At 41.4% G+C, this 15,488-nt stretch overlaps 1 protein-coding gene across 3 annotated transcripts in view; it reads right to left on the reverse strand.

Annotated features, from left to right (window-relative positions):
* snx29 (sorting nexin 29) overlaps positions 1-15,488 on the reverse strand; it is a 162,824-nt gene that overhangs the window by 114,126 nt on the left and 33,210 nt on the right. For all 3 annotated transcript variants that reach the window (XR_009061722.1, XM_057825552.1, XM_057825553.1), the window contains exon 14: positions 2,000-2,085. Coding sequence is in view for 2 of the 3 variants with exons in the window: in XM_057825552.1 (XP_057681535.1) it covers positions 2,000-2,085 (86 nt within the window). In the remaining variant the exon portion in view is untranslated. The remainder of the gene's footprint in view (positions 1-1,999; positions 2,086-15,488) is intronic.

The raw sequence follows: 15,488 nt of genomic DNA on the forward strand, positions 1-15,488 counted from the left end.
CGCATATATTTTTTTAACCCTTCATTAACCGTCGACGGCATGTTGTGCTCGTCGACGGATTTACGTCATCGATTACGTCGACTATGTCGACTAGTCGGGACAGCTCTACTGTAAATATAGATTCAAGTCAAGATTTTTCAGCATTTTAGATAAAAAGTTAATTAGGTTCACCACAACAGAGCCTTCCTGATAAGTTTACTGCTTTAAGATGGCGGCTGTTTACCAATACCGGCAAGTCTATCATTTCACATCTAGGTTTTTCTACATGTGCTAATGCTGCCGTGTCTGTCATTTCGCATCTAGTTTTATATACATGTGATATCTAGCATCGTACAGTGGCACCATGTGGGTGTAGTTTGCAGGCTATCGGCTACAGTCAAGTATTATTGGAGCCACCTAGCATCGCGTTTGCAACTCCTACCCTCCCTCCCACTCTTCTCTCTCTCCGTGTCTCGAGACTTTTCGTTGCCAAGATGAGAAAAGTAATGAATTAGATTACTCACTACTGAAAAAACTAACGCTGTTCGTAACGCTGTTATGCAAATTTGACACGAAAACGGCATTTCTTAATAGATATGCCGCACTGGCCTATAAGCCACAGCTATCCTCACATTATTATGAGATATTTAAACCAAAAGATATGAATCGGTAACACTTTACTTGACAGTGGCATCATAAGGCTGTCATAAGACTAAATGTACCACCATGAAACTTTGAACCAATTGACTGCAAAGCTTCATTGCATTAAGAAGCTTCATTTGGCCGTCACTGGCCCTAGGGGGAAACAGTCAACCTCTGCTGCCACCTGCTGTCAACACTGTCTTCGTCCAACATGCCTCCTAGCGTGCATTGCAGCGCTACAGACGTAAAAAGCAAAATTTATGTTCTGTACGAATCATTTCTTCAGTTACTGTTCTAGTTGTTTCATTAATCGATGGTTATGGTATTTGGTAAAACTTTATTTGACAGCGGCGCCATCAAACTGTCATAAGACCATCATAATTATGACATGACACTGCCATGAGCATTAAATACTGCTTATGACAGATGTCATTTTGTGTCATCCGGCATATGATCTCACTTTTGAAAGGATGTAAAAGATCTGAGCAGGACATCAATGGAGTTAGTGAGATCATTTGCCGGATGACACTCCATGACATCTGTCGTATGCATATGAATTCATTAATGCCCATGGTAGTGTCATGTCATAATTTTGATGATCTTATGGCAGTCTTATGACGCCGCTGTCAAATAAAGTGTTACCCATTAACCAAATAAATCAACCAATAAGCCACACTGGACTATAAACTGCTGGATTCAAAATGAGGGGGGAAAAGTAGCGGCTTGTAGTCCAAAAATGAGATCTAGTTTCCAAACGCTGGTCGAGACCTACCCAAGATGGCCGCCAGCTGCACACGCACCACAAGGAAAGAAAAAAAAAAAAAAAAAGAGCGTTTGCCGATGATGCTAAACATCCTATTGTGTGGCCTCCAATCCTCCTCCTGCCGTGAATAGAAACGAGTTTATCACTAGTCCAATCCATTTGAATTAGGAGAGTGAACAAACGTTCGTTCGCTCGCTCGCTCGCTCGCTGCCATGCCTCCCACTTCAAGTGGATCGGACGTTTAGCGTCGTCATCGGCGGCCAGTGAGTTTGCCATTCTCTCTGAATATTGAGGGAAAAGCACTCTGAGCAGCAAAGTCCTCAGGCTAACATGCAGTAGATAACGGCTCTCCTTTTTAGCCTCCAAAACACAATGAACCATTCATCCACCGAGCTCATTTTATGTGCCTCTCAAACAGCAGCTGTCCCCGGCAAACAAAGTCCAGGTTATTGGCAAAAGTAAATAGATAAATAAATAGGCTGATGGGTGACTCACAAGTTGGACACCAGAGCCCCTGAGAAATACGTACATCAAAAGCCATACGGCCTCTGAAATGGTCTCATCTTTTTTTTGCTCTCTGTTTGAGAGCAAAAATGGCCTACGTGCGCGCCTTACCGTCATTGCCCTGGTTCCCCTCTCTCTTCAGCATCTGCACCGCCCCCACGTACTTCTTCAACTGGACCTTCAGGACCTCATTCTCCCTGCACAAATACACACAGAGATCATATAACCAATAACGGCTAATAATAACGAGACTGTGGGTGCGCTGCGCATGGGAGTGAATTATATATTTTCCCTATCTAATATTCTTACTGGAATACCGTTAGAGACTAATCATATTGATTTCAGACAATATTTGTCAAATCAAGCTCGCACAGCGAAATCCGGTGGCTTGGGGAACACATTTCATTGTATGAACACCCCAAAAATAGGCTTTGGAGTGAGATTGAGAGTTTGCTTAAGCCGTTATGTTGTGATAGTTATCCGAATTTGTGTCATTTTATCCCATTATAACAAGTTAACCGTGGCCTCCCGATACGATACCATTTGTGAGACAAGGCTCACGATAACCAATATGGTGAGACAACAATACGGGTCAGGAAATCAAACTACAATACAATTACCGAAGAGAAAAAACAAGCTATTTCGTTATATGGAAAAATAAACAATGTCCTTACAAATGAGTGCAACATTTCTTCTGCTTCTCCTTGAAGGGAATAGTATCTTCTCTCGTATTCACCGATCGACTGTTTGCATTACCCGTTTGTACACACCCAATATAAAATAATAGCACTTATACCATAGTTTAAAGAAAACAAGTAGAATATAGGGCATAAGAGATACATGACGCCTTTTTAACACGGAAGCCCAACGTATGCGTCACGCAGCTGACTGAGAAAGATTGACGCAGACTACCAGGTGATAGGAAAGACATCTACAAGCCCACGTCTCCACATCAGTTCTTCCGGACAGTCCAGATCAAATGGCGGGACGCCCTGTCCAAACAAGGAACACCGGAGAACGCCCGATATCCAACTGATAACACGACTGATAAGATTCCAAGAGCCACTTTGACACTGCGGCGGGCAAAATCTCCCACTGCAGTTGCCCTAGTAATGGTGACTCAGCAACAGTGACGCATGAATTAAACAGCCCAAAGTGTGATAGAAGATTATCCTAAACACACCCTTCTTCCTGCCCACGGCCCGCCCGCCCCGCGAGCGCCTTCAAAAGACTAACTAAGCATTGTCAGTTTTTCCTCGGGAACCTTTTGTTGACTTGTGACATGGTGACCATGGAACGAGCCTGCCTCCTCGCCTGAGTCCGTTCCTGTTTCGCCTTGCCGTTTTATCGCTGTCGACCTGAATAAATTGTCAACTCGAGCTTCGAAGCCTTTTTCCAGCTTTCAAAATGGAGTCAGAACAAGGGTATTAAGACTAAGGTCAATGCACGGAGTTTGGCCTTTTGTCGGGATCTCGCCAGCGCGGGTCCGGCGGTTCGGCTGGCGTGACTCCGGCAATCTGGCTGAAGGGTCAGATTCCTTCATCCTCTTTACAGTGCTGTCCAAAAGCCTCAATGCACATTATAAAGTCATGAAAATGTAGTGACTAGAAAATCAAATACAGAGGATTCCATGATTTGTGATCCTTTTTGAACGAGCCTTTGTAGTTGACGATGCTGAATTACCATCTGCATACAGTGTAGTGAATAGTTATAGGAATGAGGGAATGGTTGTTTCAAGTATTCTCACGCACTCATGTAGCTATTGTAACTCTAGACAACCAACCCATGTTTGTAGTAAACATCTGCAAACATAGTGCTAAATGAATTCATCTCTGACAGTGCCGTTAAAATTCCTAATCCTCAATCCAACTTTATTCGAGCTTTGAAAGTAGGCACTTCCAAGTGCGGTGGTGGTGCTATATTATGGGCAGAGGATACAGAAACACAGCCAGCCGTAAAGAAAAAGAGAGTCTCTTTGCAAGTCGTAACAGGCGGAATATCATCGACTCGGTCGGGGTTGAAATCAATCAGAGTTGGAGTGAGGCTTTATGGCCTCGCCAGTTAAATTTAACAGCCTTTGTCTTTTTTTCCACGGATGATTTTTGGCGCCCCGCTTATCAGACCTCATTCCCCGGCAACAAAGACGCCACCCGCACGGAGACCTCCGGCATCGGCCGCTACCGGCTCTATGCGGAGTTGTCCACGCCGCCCTTATCGCGGCCTAGTCGTTGCTCCAGCCTGATTAAATTACATCCAATACACACCGCTACGCTCAATGTGTCTCATTTTACTGAGAATGAGTCTCGAGTTGGCGCTCATCGTCAACCCAACGTGTGTTTGATGATTCCAGACACTGCATTTGTATAGTCAGGGTGTTACAATATATTGAAATGGCAATATATATATATATGGCGGAAAACACAGACAAGACTGAAAAAGCAGTTTCTGCTCTTGCACTCCTCTTAAAAAGAAACTGTTGTATTTTAAGCTAAAATAACTGTTGTGTTTGATAGAACAGTATGTCTGTATGCTGCCATAGCACATTCATGGCACATTAAGCCCCCCGAACTATTTTTAATATGTCCGTTTTACCCTGAAAACCCCCGTTTACTGACATCGCGCAACCGCTTTTGTTTCAACCCTGCCATAAAACAAAGGTAATTAATTATATGTATTATTCAAAATGTGTGTCGTTTTTAGCTTACAATCATTCATTGATGTCTCATATTTCGTTTAGAAAAAAAAAAACTACTTTAAAAAATTATTCACTCGAATATTTTAAACTTTTAAACAAATGATGTCACAATGGAAAAAAATGACGTCTGTAAAAAAGTCACGGATATCTACCTCATAACTATCGCTTAATTGTATTTTTTTGTTACTGTCGCATTTTCTCCGAAATGTTAGATGAGAAATAATTGATCCAAACAAAAAAAAGTTGAAAAGGGTAAATATATGAAAAAGAAAATCTCGACCACTCCTTGATGTCTGCGATTTCTGCATCGCGACCCTTGTTATATTACAATGTTTCACCCATAAAATCCCCAAAAAATCCAGCTGTGGCCATTCACAGCTGTGACACTCAGTGATACATGCTACATGGAGTTTTTGGATCGAAACAAAGTAGGTACGTGATAATATCTCGTTAAAGTCATGGCGTCTGTAATTCTGTTCTCGTGTGCTCTCACCTCCAGATAGGGTTTTGCTGTTTAAAAAAAATTTTTTTTTTTTTTTTAAATGCCCTCCTGCTCAAAATTTTTCTTCTCCCAGAAAATGGAGATTTTAAGCTTTCCAATGATGTATCACACATGCATATCGGACAAATTTGAAAGTTGGCTAAATTGGAGTTCTCAAACTTCAAGTCATCTGAGTGTTTTCCGCCATATATATATATATATATATATATATATATATATGGAAAAAGCTTATCGATATGCTCCTCCAAAGAATCGATATATCGTAACTGTTTGGTGGAGATATACTATGTTTAAGTGACAAAAAGGAAATTTATATCTGTTCATTGTTAACAATAATTCTTTGTTTACATAACTGTGTGATTGGTAATTGGTGAAGGAATCTGACTTTTTAGCCAGATTGCCAGAATCGCACCAGCCAAGCCGCCGGACCGCACTGGTGCAGCTCCAACGAACCGGGCCGGCGAAATCCTGACAACCTGGCCAAAAGGCCCAACTCCATGCATCCACCTTAGTCTTAACCCCTTGTACTGACTCCATTTTGAAAGTTGGAAAAAGGCTTCAAAACACAAGTTGACAATTTATTCAGGTCGACAGCGATCAAAGGGCAAGGCAAAATAGCGACAGACCCAGGCAAGGAGGCAGACTGGTTCCAGGGTCGCCATATCACAAGTCAACAAAAGATTCCCGAGAAAAAAAAATGCTGATTAGTTAAACATTCAGTCATTTTGAAGAGTCTCGCGAGGTGGGCCGTGGGCAGGAAGAAGGGTGTGTTTGGGTGTTGTTTAGGATTATCTTCTATTGCAATTTGGCCCGTTTAGTTCCTGCGTCACAGTTGCTGAGTCACTGTTACTGAGGCAACTGGAGTGGGAGATTTTGCCCACCTCAGTGTCAAAGGGGGCGCTTGGAATCTGATCACTCGTGTTGTCAGTTGGATATCCGGCCGGTGTTCCTTATAGGACAGGACGTCTTGCCACTGTTCTGGACTGTCCTGAAGAACTAATTGCGGGATTTGGTATTGCAGACTTGGGCTTGTAAATGTCTTGCCTATCACCTGGTTGTCACCGTCCATCTTGCTCAGCCAGCTGCATGACGCATGCGTTGGGCTTCTGTGGTCAGAAGGCGTCATTTATCTCTTATGCCCTATGTCAAATATATTCTGCTTGCTTTCCTTAAAACTATGATATGCTATTTATTTTGTATTGTTGCGTGTTAGAGGAATACAAACAGTCAAACAGTAAATAGGAGAAAAGATACTATTCCTTCACTGGTAACTGCACTTCTTGTGTACAAGGTCTTTTTCTTCCATGGTTTTTATCTAGAGGCTGCTACTTGATAGGTCAACTAAAAACTGTATGAATTTGAAGGTCGGGGCAAATTGACTCAGAAGCGCTTCGTGGTGCTGTAAGAGGATCTGTCCCGGCCAGCTTTTCTCTTTTCTTTCCGTACTAAATGTACACTCGGTATTATGTTTTTGTTTTTCCTGAATTGTGTGTCGTCACCTCCTTTTCGTTAAGAGAATAAAAGAACCTGCAAAAAAGAAAAAAATCGACTTTTTCATCATTGGAGAAAAAAAAAAAAAAAAACAGGTTGCCATCAAAATTTCCCACTAGAAATCTATGTTAACTCATGAGCTGCCATAGACATCCAATTCATGTCGACTGGGAGGGAGTGAATGAACATGTTGACTTGGAGGGCATTTAAGGGTCTCTTCCTCTTCCTTTTGAGTCACTTCTGAAGGGAATAGTATCTTTTCTCATATTTACCGGTCGACTGTTTGCATTATTCTAACACACTTAATATAATCAATCACGGAATAGTATCATTTCTCCTATTTACTTTTTGACTGTTTGTATTACTCTAACACACCCAATATAAAATAAATAGCACTTATACCATAGTTTAAGGAAAACAAGCAGAATATAGGGCATAAGAGATACATGACGCCCTCTTATCACGGAACCCCAACGTGTGAGCAAGATTGACGCTGACAAGTCCACATCAGCACCACCAACTCTCGCAATCCGTTCTCCCGGAGAGTCCAGAACAGCTGGCAGGACATCTTGTCTTGACAAGGAACATCAGATAAGGAGGAACCCCCGACCGACAAGTGAACTCTCAGCACTCACGTGGCGCTGCGGTGGCAAAGTTCGCAACCTTGGTTGCCCTGATAACAGTAACTCTCGAACCCTCCTGTCCAATCCACAAACAGACAATATTCCTAAACAACGCCCAAACACACCCTTCTCCTCCCCATAGCCGGCCCCCGTGAGAGCCTTCAAAAAGATGTTTTATTGATTTTTTTTTCGAGAACCTTTTGTTGACTTGTAATATGGTGACCCTGCATCCTCGCCTGTGTCCCTCTGTGCTGTATGATTGCTGTCGACTCAGAATAAATTGTCAACTTGTGCTTTTTAACTTAAGCCTTTTTCCAGCTTTCAAAATGGAGTCAGTACAAGGGGGTAAGCCTAAGGTGAACGCGCGGAGTTTGGCCTTTTGGCCAGATTGTCGGGGTCTCGCCGGGCCGGGTCGGGTCATTGGATCTGCGCCAGTGCGGGTCCGGCGGTTCGGCTGGCTTGATTACGGCAATCTGGCTAAAAGGTCAGATTCCTTCACTTCCTATTCATTTTGGGACATTCCAAACTCATTTGCTCTTTTGTAGGCACAAAACCAATAGGAAGTAACCGAAACTCAACCGGAATTGACCCGAAATGCCCAAAATGAACTCATAGACGTCCAATCTGTTTGAAGTGGGAGGGATGGCATATAACCGTTATCGTCAGAGGCGTCGCGTCCCATTAGGAAAACCAGGCAATTGGACCAACAGATTCAGCACATGCAGCTTTACTGTCGCACTTGTCGCTGCGACAGTGCCATTGAAAGCCTTGTGTCTGAGTTCCCTGAAGGGGCCCCTTCACTCGCTCTACACCCCCCCCCCCCCCCACGTGACTCAGAGTGACAGTGAGCGGCGATTTGGCTTTTTTTTTAATTGGCGTGTATCCAAAATGAAGAGAAGTTATCCTTCTGGAAGTGACAAAAGACAGAAAAAAAAGCAGAAGAGGAGAAAAGGAAGCAAGACAGCAGTAAGTGTACTATGTTACTGTAAATTTATGTCCTAATGTAGTGGAAGCCAGGCACTTTGAGTGTCCTAAAAAGCGTTCTATGAGACCGAGGTGTTATTATACTTTTATTAAATATGCTATTGCTCCAAGTCCAACTGTCCCCCTTACTTGCAAACGCTCGAAGGGCCCCATGTTGCTTGTTGCCTGGGGACCCTTGCTACGCCTCTGGTTATAGTGTATTGCAAATTATAGTGTATTGCAAATCATATTGTACACAAGGGTTCCCACCCTCTATTGTATTGTGTGTTACCCATTGAAATCTCGGTAATCATATTTTTTCCTCGGCACTAACGTCCAAAGTGAAAATATTTCCTACTAAAATAATGGCACCCCACAATTTAAAGATACAGTGCGGGAGTTTTTTTATTTATTTATTTTTGTCCCCGTTTGATGCGATAATCTTTTATTTACAACAAATGTCCCCTTCTGTGAATAAACCATTATCTAAAGAACCAATACTAAACTGCCGCTGTTGTATTTTGTGTCGCGTTCAGTGGCCTGATAATGAACTCGTTTTGTTGAATTATTGATCCTTGAAAAAGCTGAAATGTTTTCTGTTGATGTAATGGCTTTTTGTGCGGCACAGCTTGAACTGATGTATGCGTCGCAACTGTGGTTAGTAATAGAAAAGTGGAGTTATTGGTACTTCGAGAGTTAAAGATCAGGCCTAATTACAATGATCTTCTTTTAATTGGAAACATTTGGTGAACAGAGCGGGCTAATCAAACAATCCCTAAAGCTGGAAAAAAACGACTATGTATTCAGTGTGCTTATACTGTACGTGTATTCTTTGCTCAGGATTCTGTTGGGACAGTTAGGAAAGATTTACAGTAAAGATAATAAGACATTAAATGGCAGTTAAAAGTGGGTGTTTATAGTTTTTGTGATTTTGGCTTGTTGCAATACTACAAAAGTCATCCAAGTGAGTCAGATTGTGAGAGGCTCTCTTTATCACAGATCAAAAATTTACAGTAGTGTCGCTCGATGCCATCTTTTGGCTCCAGATACCCGGTTGTGTTGTATCGGCTGATTCTGTACCGGTACGACTTTTTATTTTTTTTTTTTTTAAATATACAAAATATATTTTTCTTTTATTACTAAATTTCTGCACTTACTTGAATGTAAAAATGATTCTATCATTGCTTGTTCAGACTATGCTCATTGTCCGCCGTTGACGATCGGTTCCAATATCATCGGTTCAACACTCATCTCTAACGGGTTTAGTTCTAGGCCAGGGGTCGGCAACCCAAGAAAATAAAGAGAAAAATCTGGAGCTGCAAAAAGCTTTATATAAACCTTATAATAAAGGCAAAACATGCTGTCTGTATATATCTTAGCTATATTAGCCTACTATCAAAATGACTCAGTTGACTACAAATGCATAATGAGTAGAGCTGGGAATCTTTGGGCACCTAACGATTCGATTACGATTACGATTCAGAGGTTCCGATTCGATTATAAAACGATTATTGATGCACCCCCCTCTTTTTTTTTTTTTTTTTTAAATGTTTTGTACATTAGTTCCAAAATTGTTCGAAAATACTTTCAGGCTAAACCAAATTAGGAAACAAATATACAAAAATAACAGTAAATAAAAAACTCCAGTCCCCATTCTGTATCAGCAGCTTTAAACTACATTCTATTTATTTAATGTTGTGAATCAACCGTTAAAGTTGTTAAAATTGCTCCCGTTATTCCATAATTTCCTTTTGTCTACTTTCGACATGTGAAAGTTTTAAAACTATTTTAAAGATAGATTCAAGTCAATATTTTACCGATTTAGGAGTATTTTAGATAAAAAGTTAATTATGTTTGCTTGGAAGGTTTGCTACAACAGCCTTGCAGAGAAGTGTACTGCTTTAAGATGGCGGCCGTTTACTAACGTTCGCATCTAGCTTTTTGTAGATGTGCTGTTAACGCTACCGAATCTATATTGCATCTAGTCCTATATAAATGATATCTACTGTAACATTATGTGGATGTACTTGGCAGCAGCTTTTCGGCAGCAGTCAGGTATGTTGTTGTGTTTTTTTTTTTTTTTATCTCGTGGCATGAGTTGAGCTAGAGCCGTGAGTTGAGCATTGGCATTATCCGAGGGGCCGGGTAATGAGAAGCATGATGTTTAGCTACTCTCGCTCCGTTCCTCATTGCGTCCCGAAGACCGCGCGGCGCGCTGAGTGTGTTGTACTTCCGCTGTACTTGGCATATTTCAATAATCGGAATTCTGATGTTTGTGAATAGTTCTCGAATCTCTCACGGCCGAATCGCGAATAATCTAAGACTCGGAAGTTTTGCACACCTCTAATAATGAGCCTTCATAATTACCGTATTTTCCACACTGTAAGGTGCATCTGAAAGCCTTCAATTTTCTCAAAAGCCAACAGTGCGTCAATTAATCATGGCATGACATTCCATTTAGCTCAGCTCCATCTTGTGGATGCATAACGTAATGCCAGCCACTACTACTACAACTACTAGTAATACTGCGCCTTACAATGCAGTGTGCCATATACATGAAAACAGTTTTAAAATAGGCTATTATTTGAAGGCACGTCTTATACTCCAATGCGCCTTATTGTGCGGAAAATGGGTCAGGGGTTAAAATGGTGAGAAGGGTGTGGAGGAAATATGTTCCGGTACACTAGGGCTGTCCCAAAAGACAAATTTTTGCCAATTAGTCAGCCGACTAATTGTAAAATTAGTCGACTAACAATGACATTTTTGTTGACGCTTATTAATTCATTTTTATTTACCTTGCAATAGATGTACTCTTTGCCTATCGCGACAGGCTTAGCAATTTCAATAAAACATGTTGTGAGTTAGATGGACTTACGACCCCCTCCCCCAAAAATAATTGTCCTTGGATCTACACATTTCACGTAAGTCACCCTTTTTGACTTCAAAACTGCGAATTTCGCCAAAAGGTGAGCGATTTTCATGCCTGATTAATTAGAAGAATGTGTCATGTTTGTCCTCCTACAAAAACCATACTAGAACTAAAAATAGATTTCCGTCCCGCATCTTTTTTCATTTTCAAACATTTTTGAAAAAGCTCCAGAGAGCCACTAGGGCAGCGCTAAAGAGCCCCGTTCTAGGCCATTCTAAAAGCATTTATTCTTCACACATCTGAATGTTCTGTGCCACAATGGATGGTATTCAGATCCTTTACTTCAAAGTCCTAAAAGCACAAATAAGCATAAATAAGGGTAGGGCATCCTTCAATGGATTTTTTTTTTTTTAATCATTCCAAATAGCAGTCAATTTTGGCCAATTGCCTTCAGAAATCTGCTGGGAAGCTGAAAAGGAATACCTTTCTGCGTGAAAAAGTCCAGCATCCACTCAAATCAGAAACACAAAGAATAAGTCAACCCTCCCGCTTCAAATGCTTTGGCCATCAATGGGTAGACAATGAGCTGGGCAGTGTCTGACCAAGCCACGATAGCAATAATTTTGCAGTCATTCATTTAGTACTAAATGATTTTTTTTTCTTTCTTTTTCAAAAAACATGGTATCGGTACAGTATTAATACCATACAGCTGGGCGTCAGAAAAATATTGCTAACACTAGTGTTGGCAATATTAGTAACTAGGGTAAAGTTTCTACCAAACTACTAAACTAATCAAGAAGGGGGAAACACCGTTTTCCATATCTTTAAAGAGCTGAAAAATGCTTGAACTTTACCTCCATTAATTGGCAAAGTTTATTCAAAACCCTCAGGTGATGTTTTTTTCCCTTCTTCATCTCCACTAACATTTTTTTTCTTCATGCTTTTGAGTGGTCTTAATGAACAATAAACACAGAAAAGTGTCTGTTCTTTAACAATGCTCAGCTTTTATTTGGAAGTAATAAAAGGGGAGGTAGAAAGATGCCTTGCCACTGAATAATGCTCTTGAGTGCAATTTACTGTTCATTTCTCTGAAGGAAAAAGGATGTACTAGCCGATAGTAGAAACATTATACTTTATATAGAATAGCTCACATTAGCTGGCACAAAGAAGAAAACAATCACAACTCAAAAGTGCTCCACTCCATACTCTAAAATGTAATACAGCAACTTTTTTGTTTAACCCTTTCATGCAAGAATTAGTTTTTTTGTTGTTGTTGTTGTTGTTTTTTTTTACCATTACAGCGCTGTCATTTTCAACCAAATTTGAGTGGGAGGGGGGCCAATACTTGTCTTACAACCAAGGGTAATGAAGAAGATAGCACCTTTTCTCGTATTTACCGATCGACTGTTTGCATAATTCTAACACTTAATATAATCAATCAGGGCATAGTATCGTTTCTCGTATTTATTGTTTGACTGTTTGTATTACTGTAACACACCCAATATAAAATAAATTGCACTTATAGCATAGTTGAAGGAAAACAAGCAGAATATAGGGCATAAGAGATACATGACGCCTTCTTATCACGGAAGCCCAACGTGTGCGTCATGCAACTGACTGAGCAAGATTGACGCTGACAAGCCCACGTCTGCACCACTAACTCTCACAATCAGTTCTCCCGGACAGTCCAGAACAAATGGCGGGACGCCCTGTCCCAACACAAGGAACACCGGAGAACGCCCGTTAGCCAACTGATAACACGACTGACAAGACTCCAAGAGCCCCTTTGACACTGAGGTGGCAAAATCCACAGCCCTCGTTGCCCTAACAACAGTCACTCCCGAATACTCCTGTCCAATCCACAAACAGAAAATAATCCGAAACAACGCCCAAACACACTCTTATTTCTGCCCACAGCCCGCCCTGCGAAAGCCTTCAAAAGACTGAATCTTTAACTAAGCATTGTCATTTTTCTCGGGATCCTTTTGATGATAAGGTGACCTTGGATCCTCGCCTGGATCCCTCTGTGCTGTATGATTGCTATCGACGCAGAATAAATGGTCAACGTGCTTTTCGAAGCCTTTTTCCAGCTTTCAAAATGGAGTCAGTACAAGGGGTTAAGTCAAAGGTGGACATGCGGAGTTTGGCCTCTTGGCCGGGTTGTCGGTGTCTCGCCGGACCTGCGCCAGCGTGATTCCGGCAATCTGGCTAAAAGGTCATATTTCTTTAATAATCACGGCATTTCTGTGATAACAAGCCTTTCATTTGTGTCAAAAGAAACCAGCAGCATAATGTTTATTTTCGCACTGTCATGGACGTTTCTCTTCCGTACAGACTATGCCAATTTTCACTCAAGCAATTCTGTCAATAAATACAGCAACACTATGTGATTGCAACATTCTTGAAAACCAATGAGGGTCTTTCTTCTCCAATTGCCAACCATTGCCAACAATAGATGTCCAATTGATTCTAACCGCCTCTGAATGCCTACCATTGACACTACTCTAGAGGAAAATGTTTGTCCACTGGAAAACTTTGGTGATCAAACAGTGACATCTTTTTAAAATAACGACAAGCATTGTCACCGCAGACTGAGTCACTTGCGTCCAAATCTTTTGAAACATCCTTATTTGCGCTGCAAATTCCAAAAGCAATATTTTGAAACAGAACGAGCCAGAATGACTCACTCGGCTCGATGTTGTTTTAACACCGGCTCAATGTTTTCACAACGTGATCACAGTATCGCCGATTATGACTAAAAGCAAATGTCTCTTCCTTCTTAGTCACCCAAGCTGATCATGATTTATGATTAAAAAGTCATCAAGCTCACTCCCTTTCTGTCACAACATTGACAGAGAGATGTCCGGGCAATGGCAAGTTCTATTTGATTCGCCAATGCCGTGCAACGTCAGTCAAGAAATTCTGTCCGCTATTCTATCAGTCTTCTTCGCCGATGTGCTGTGTTGGAATAAAGGGGGATGGTGTTTCCTGGGCTTTGGGAGCGTGGGTTCAATGTGTGAACAATCATACGTTTTCATGGTATATTTGGCAACGCAAGTGAGTAATAGCTCACCTACTGAACGTGTACAATCTTTAGCGTGTGAGTAACTTGCAAAGTGAGCAGTAGGTCTGCTAAATTCTATCTATGGCAATGCCCAGGAGGTTGTACACTTTCACATTGCACATGAAATATTTTTTGTGTCGTTGCAGCGGCGGTGCCGAAAATGACGTCGTAGGTATCAGGGAGTACTGGGAAATAACGTGTCGATTACAGCTGAAACAAACACTCGAATAACTCGAGTTCAAAAAAATGATCCAAGTAATTTTAGTCGCCTCGAGGAATCGTTTCATTTGGCCAGCTCTAAGAATCACGTTTTGCCCGGACTACTTTTAACTCATTTGCTCCCAAAAATGTATAAATACGTTCCATTTTTAATTGTTTCAGTGTTCCAAAAATACGTCTTCTATGTTTTTTTTCACAAGAGACATCTCTGGGTTCTTATTCAATTTAGCTACAAAGCACAACCCTGAAAATCCATTTTTAGGCAATAAAGCTGGCCACTGGAGGGCAGTAGCGCATTTGGTAAGACCCGCAACACGATTCAACGGAACGAACGGCTGGCGCCGGCGGAAGACGTCCAGGATGCCAGGCGGTGGACGACAGAGCAGAACGACCGGGACCACCGGTGCAGCGGACGATGCCGTTGAGTCCGTGCTGCTCACCGAGCAGAGACATGCGGCGATGAGGAAAAAGTTTACCACGGCTGTCGCGGCCACAACAGCATCATCTCTCAGTTAGTTATGTGTAAATAAATTGTTACTTTGCTATCAAAAGTCTTGTTGTTTATGTTATTTTGTAAAATGAAAACATCATTCAGATGTTTGGGATGTAACTAAAGCAAAAAAAATAGCTGTGTTAAAGTCAAAGCTATGTTTGAAATGTATGCTTTCACAAAAAGCTCAATTTCTCTTTTTTTCATCAGAAATTGGAAAATTGCTCAAACTAAGCTATTTTGTAATGCCGATTTCTAAAGAATGGAAAAAAGAACTAACTTTTTTTCCTGCAGAAAGAAGAGAGTCTAATCTTTCTTTTGGTGGGTTCCATTCTTATATAGCAAAAGAACAGAATTTTCTGTGGGCCTGCAAAATCAGTCAAAATCCAGTAAAACGGCTGGGAGCTAAGGGCCTTGCTCCGGTGAAAATGGCTGGGAGTGAATGAGGTCAAGACTGAGTGCGTGACAACACGCTGACATCATGTGCGTAGTGGAGGAAGCAATAACATGTGACTGCAGCCGACAACCGCTACAAACTACGCCCGCATGATGCTAAGGCGGTAGTGTTTGATGTGTCTCATTGATATCACATGTATATAGAACGAGATGCCAAATGACAAACTCGGCGGTGTTAGTAAACGGCCACCATCTTGAAGCAGTAGACTTCTCAGTGCTAATAAATAA

The sequence above is a fragment of the Corythoichthys intestinalis genome, chromosome 21 (genome assembly GCF_030265065.1).
Source record: "Corythoichthys intestinalis isolate RoL2023-P3 chromosome 21, ASM3026506v1, whole genome shotgun sequence".
In the NCBI taxonomy this organism is placed as follows: domain Eukaryota; kingdom Metazoa; phylum Chordata; class Actinopteri; order Syngnathiformes; family Syngnathidae; genus Corythoichthys; species Corythoichthys intestinalis.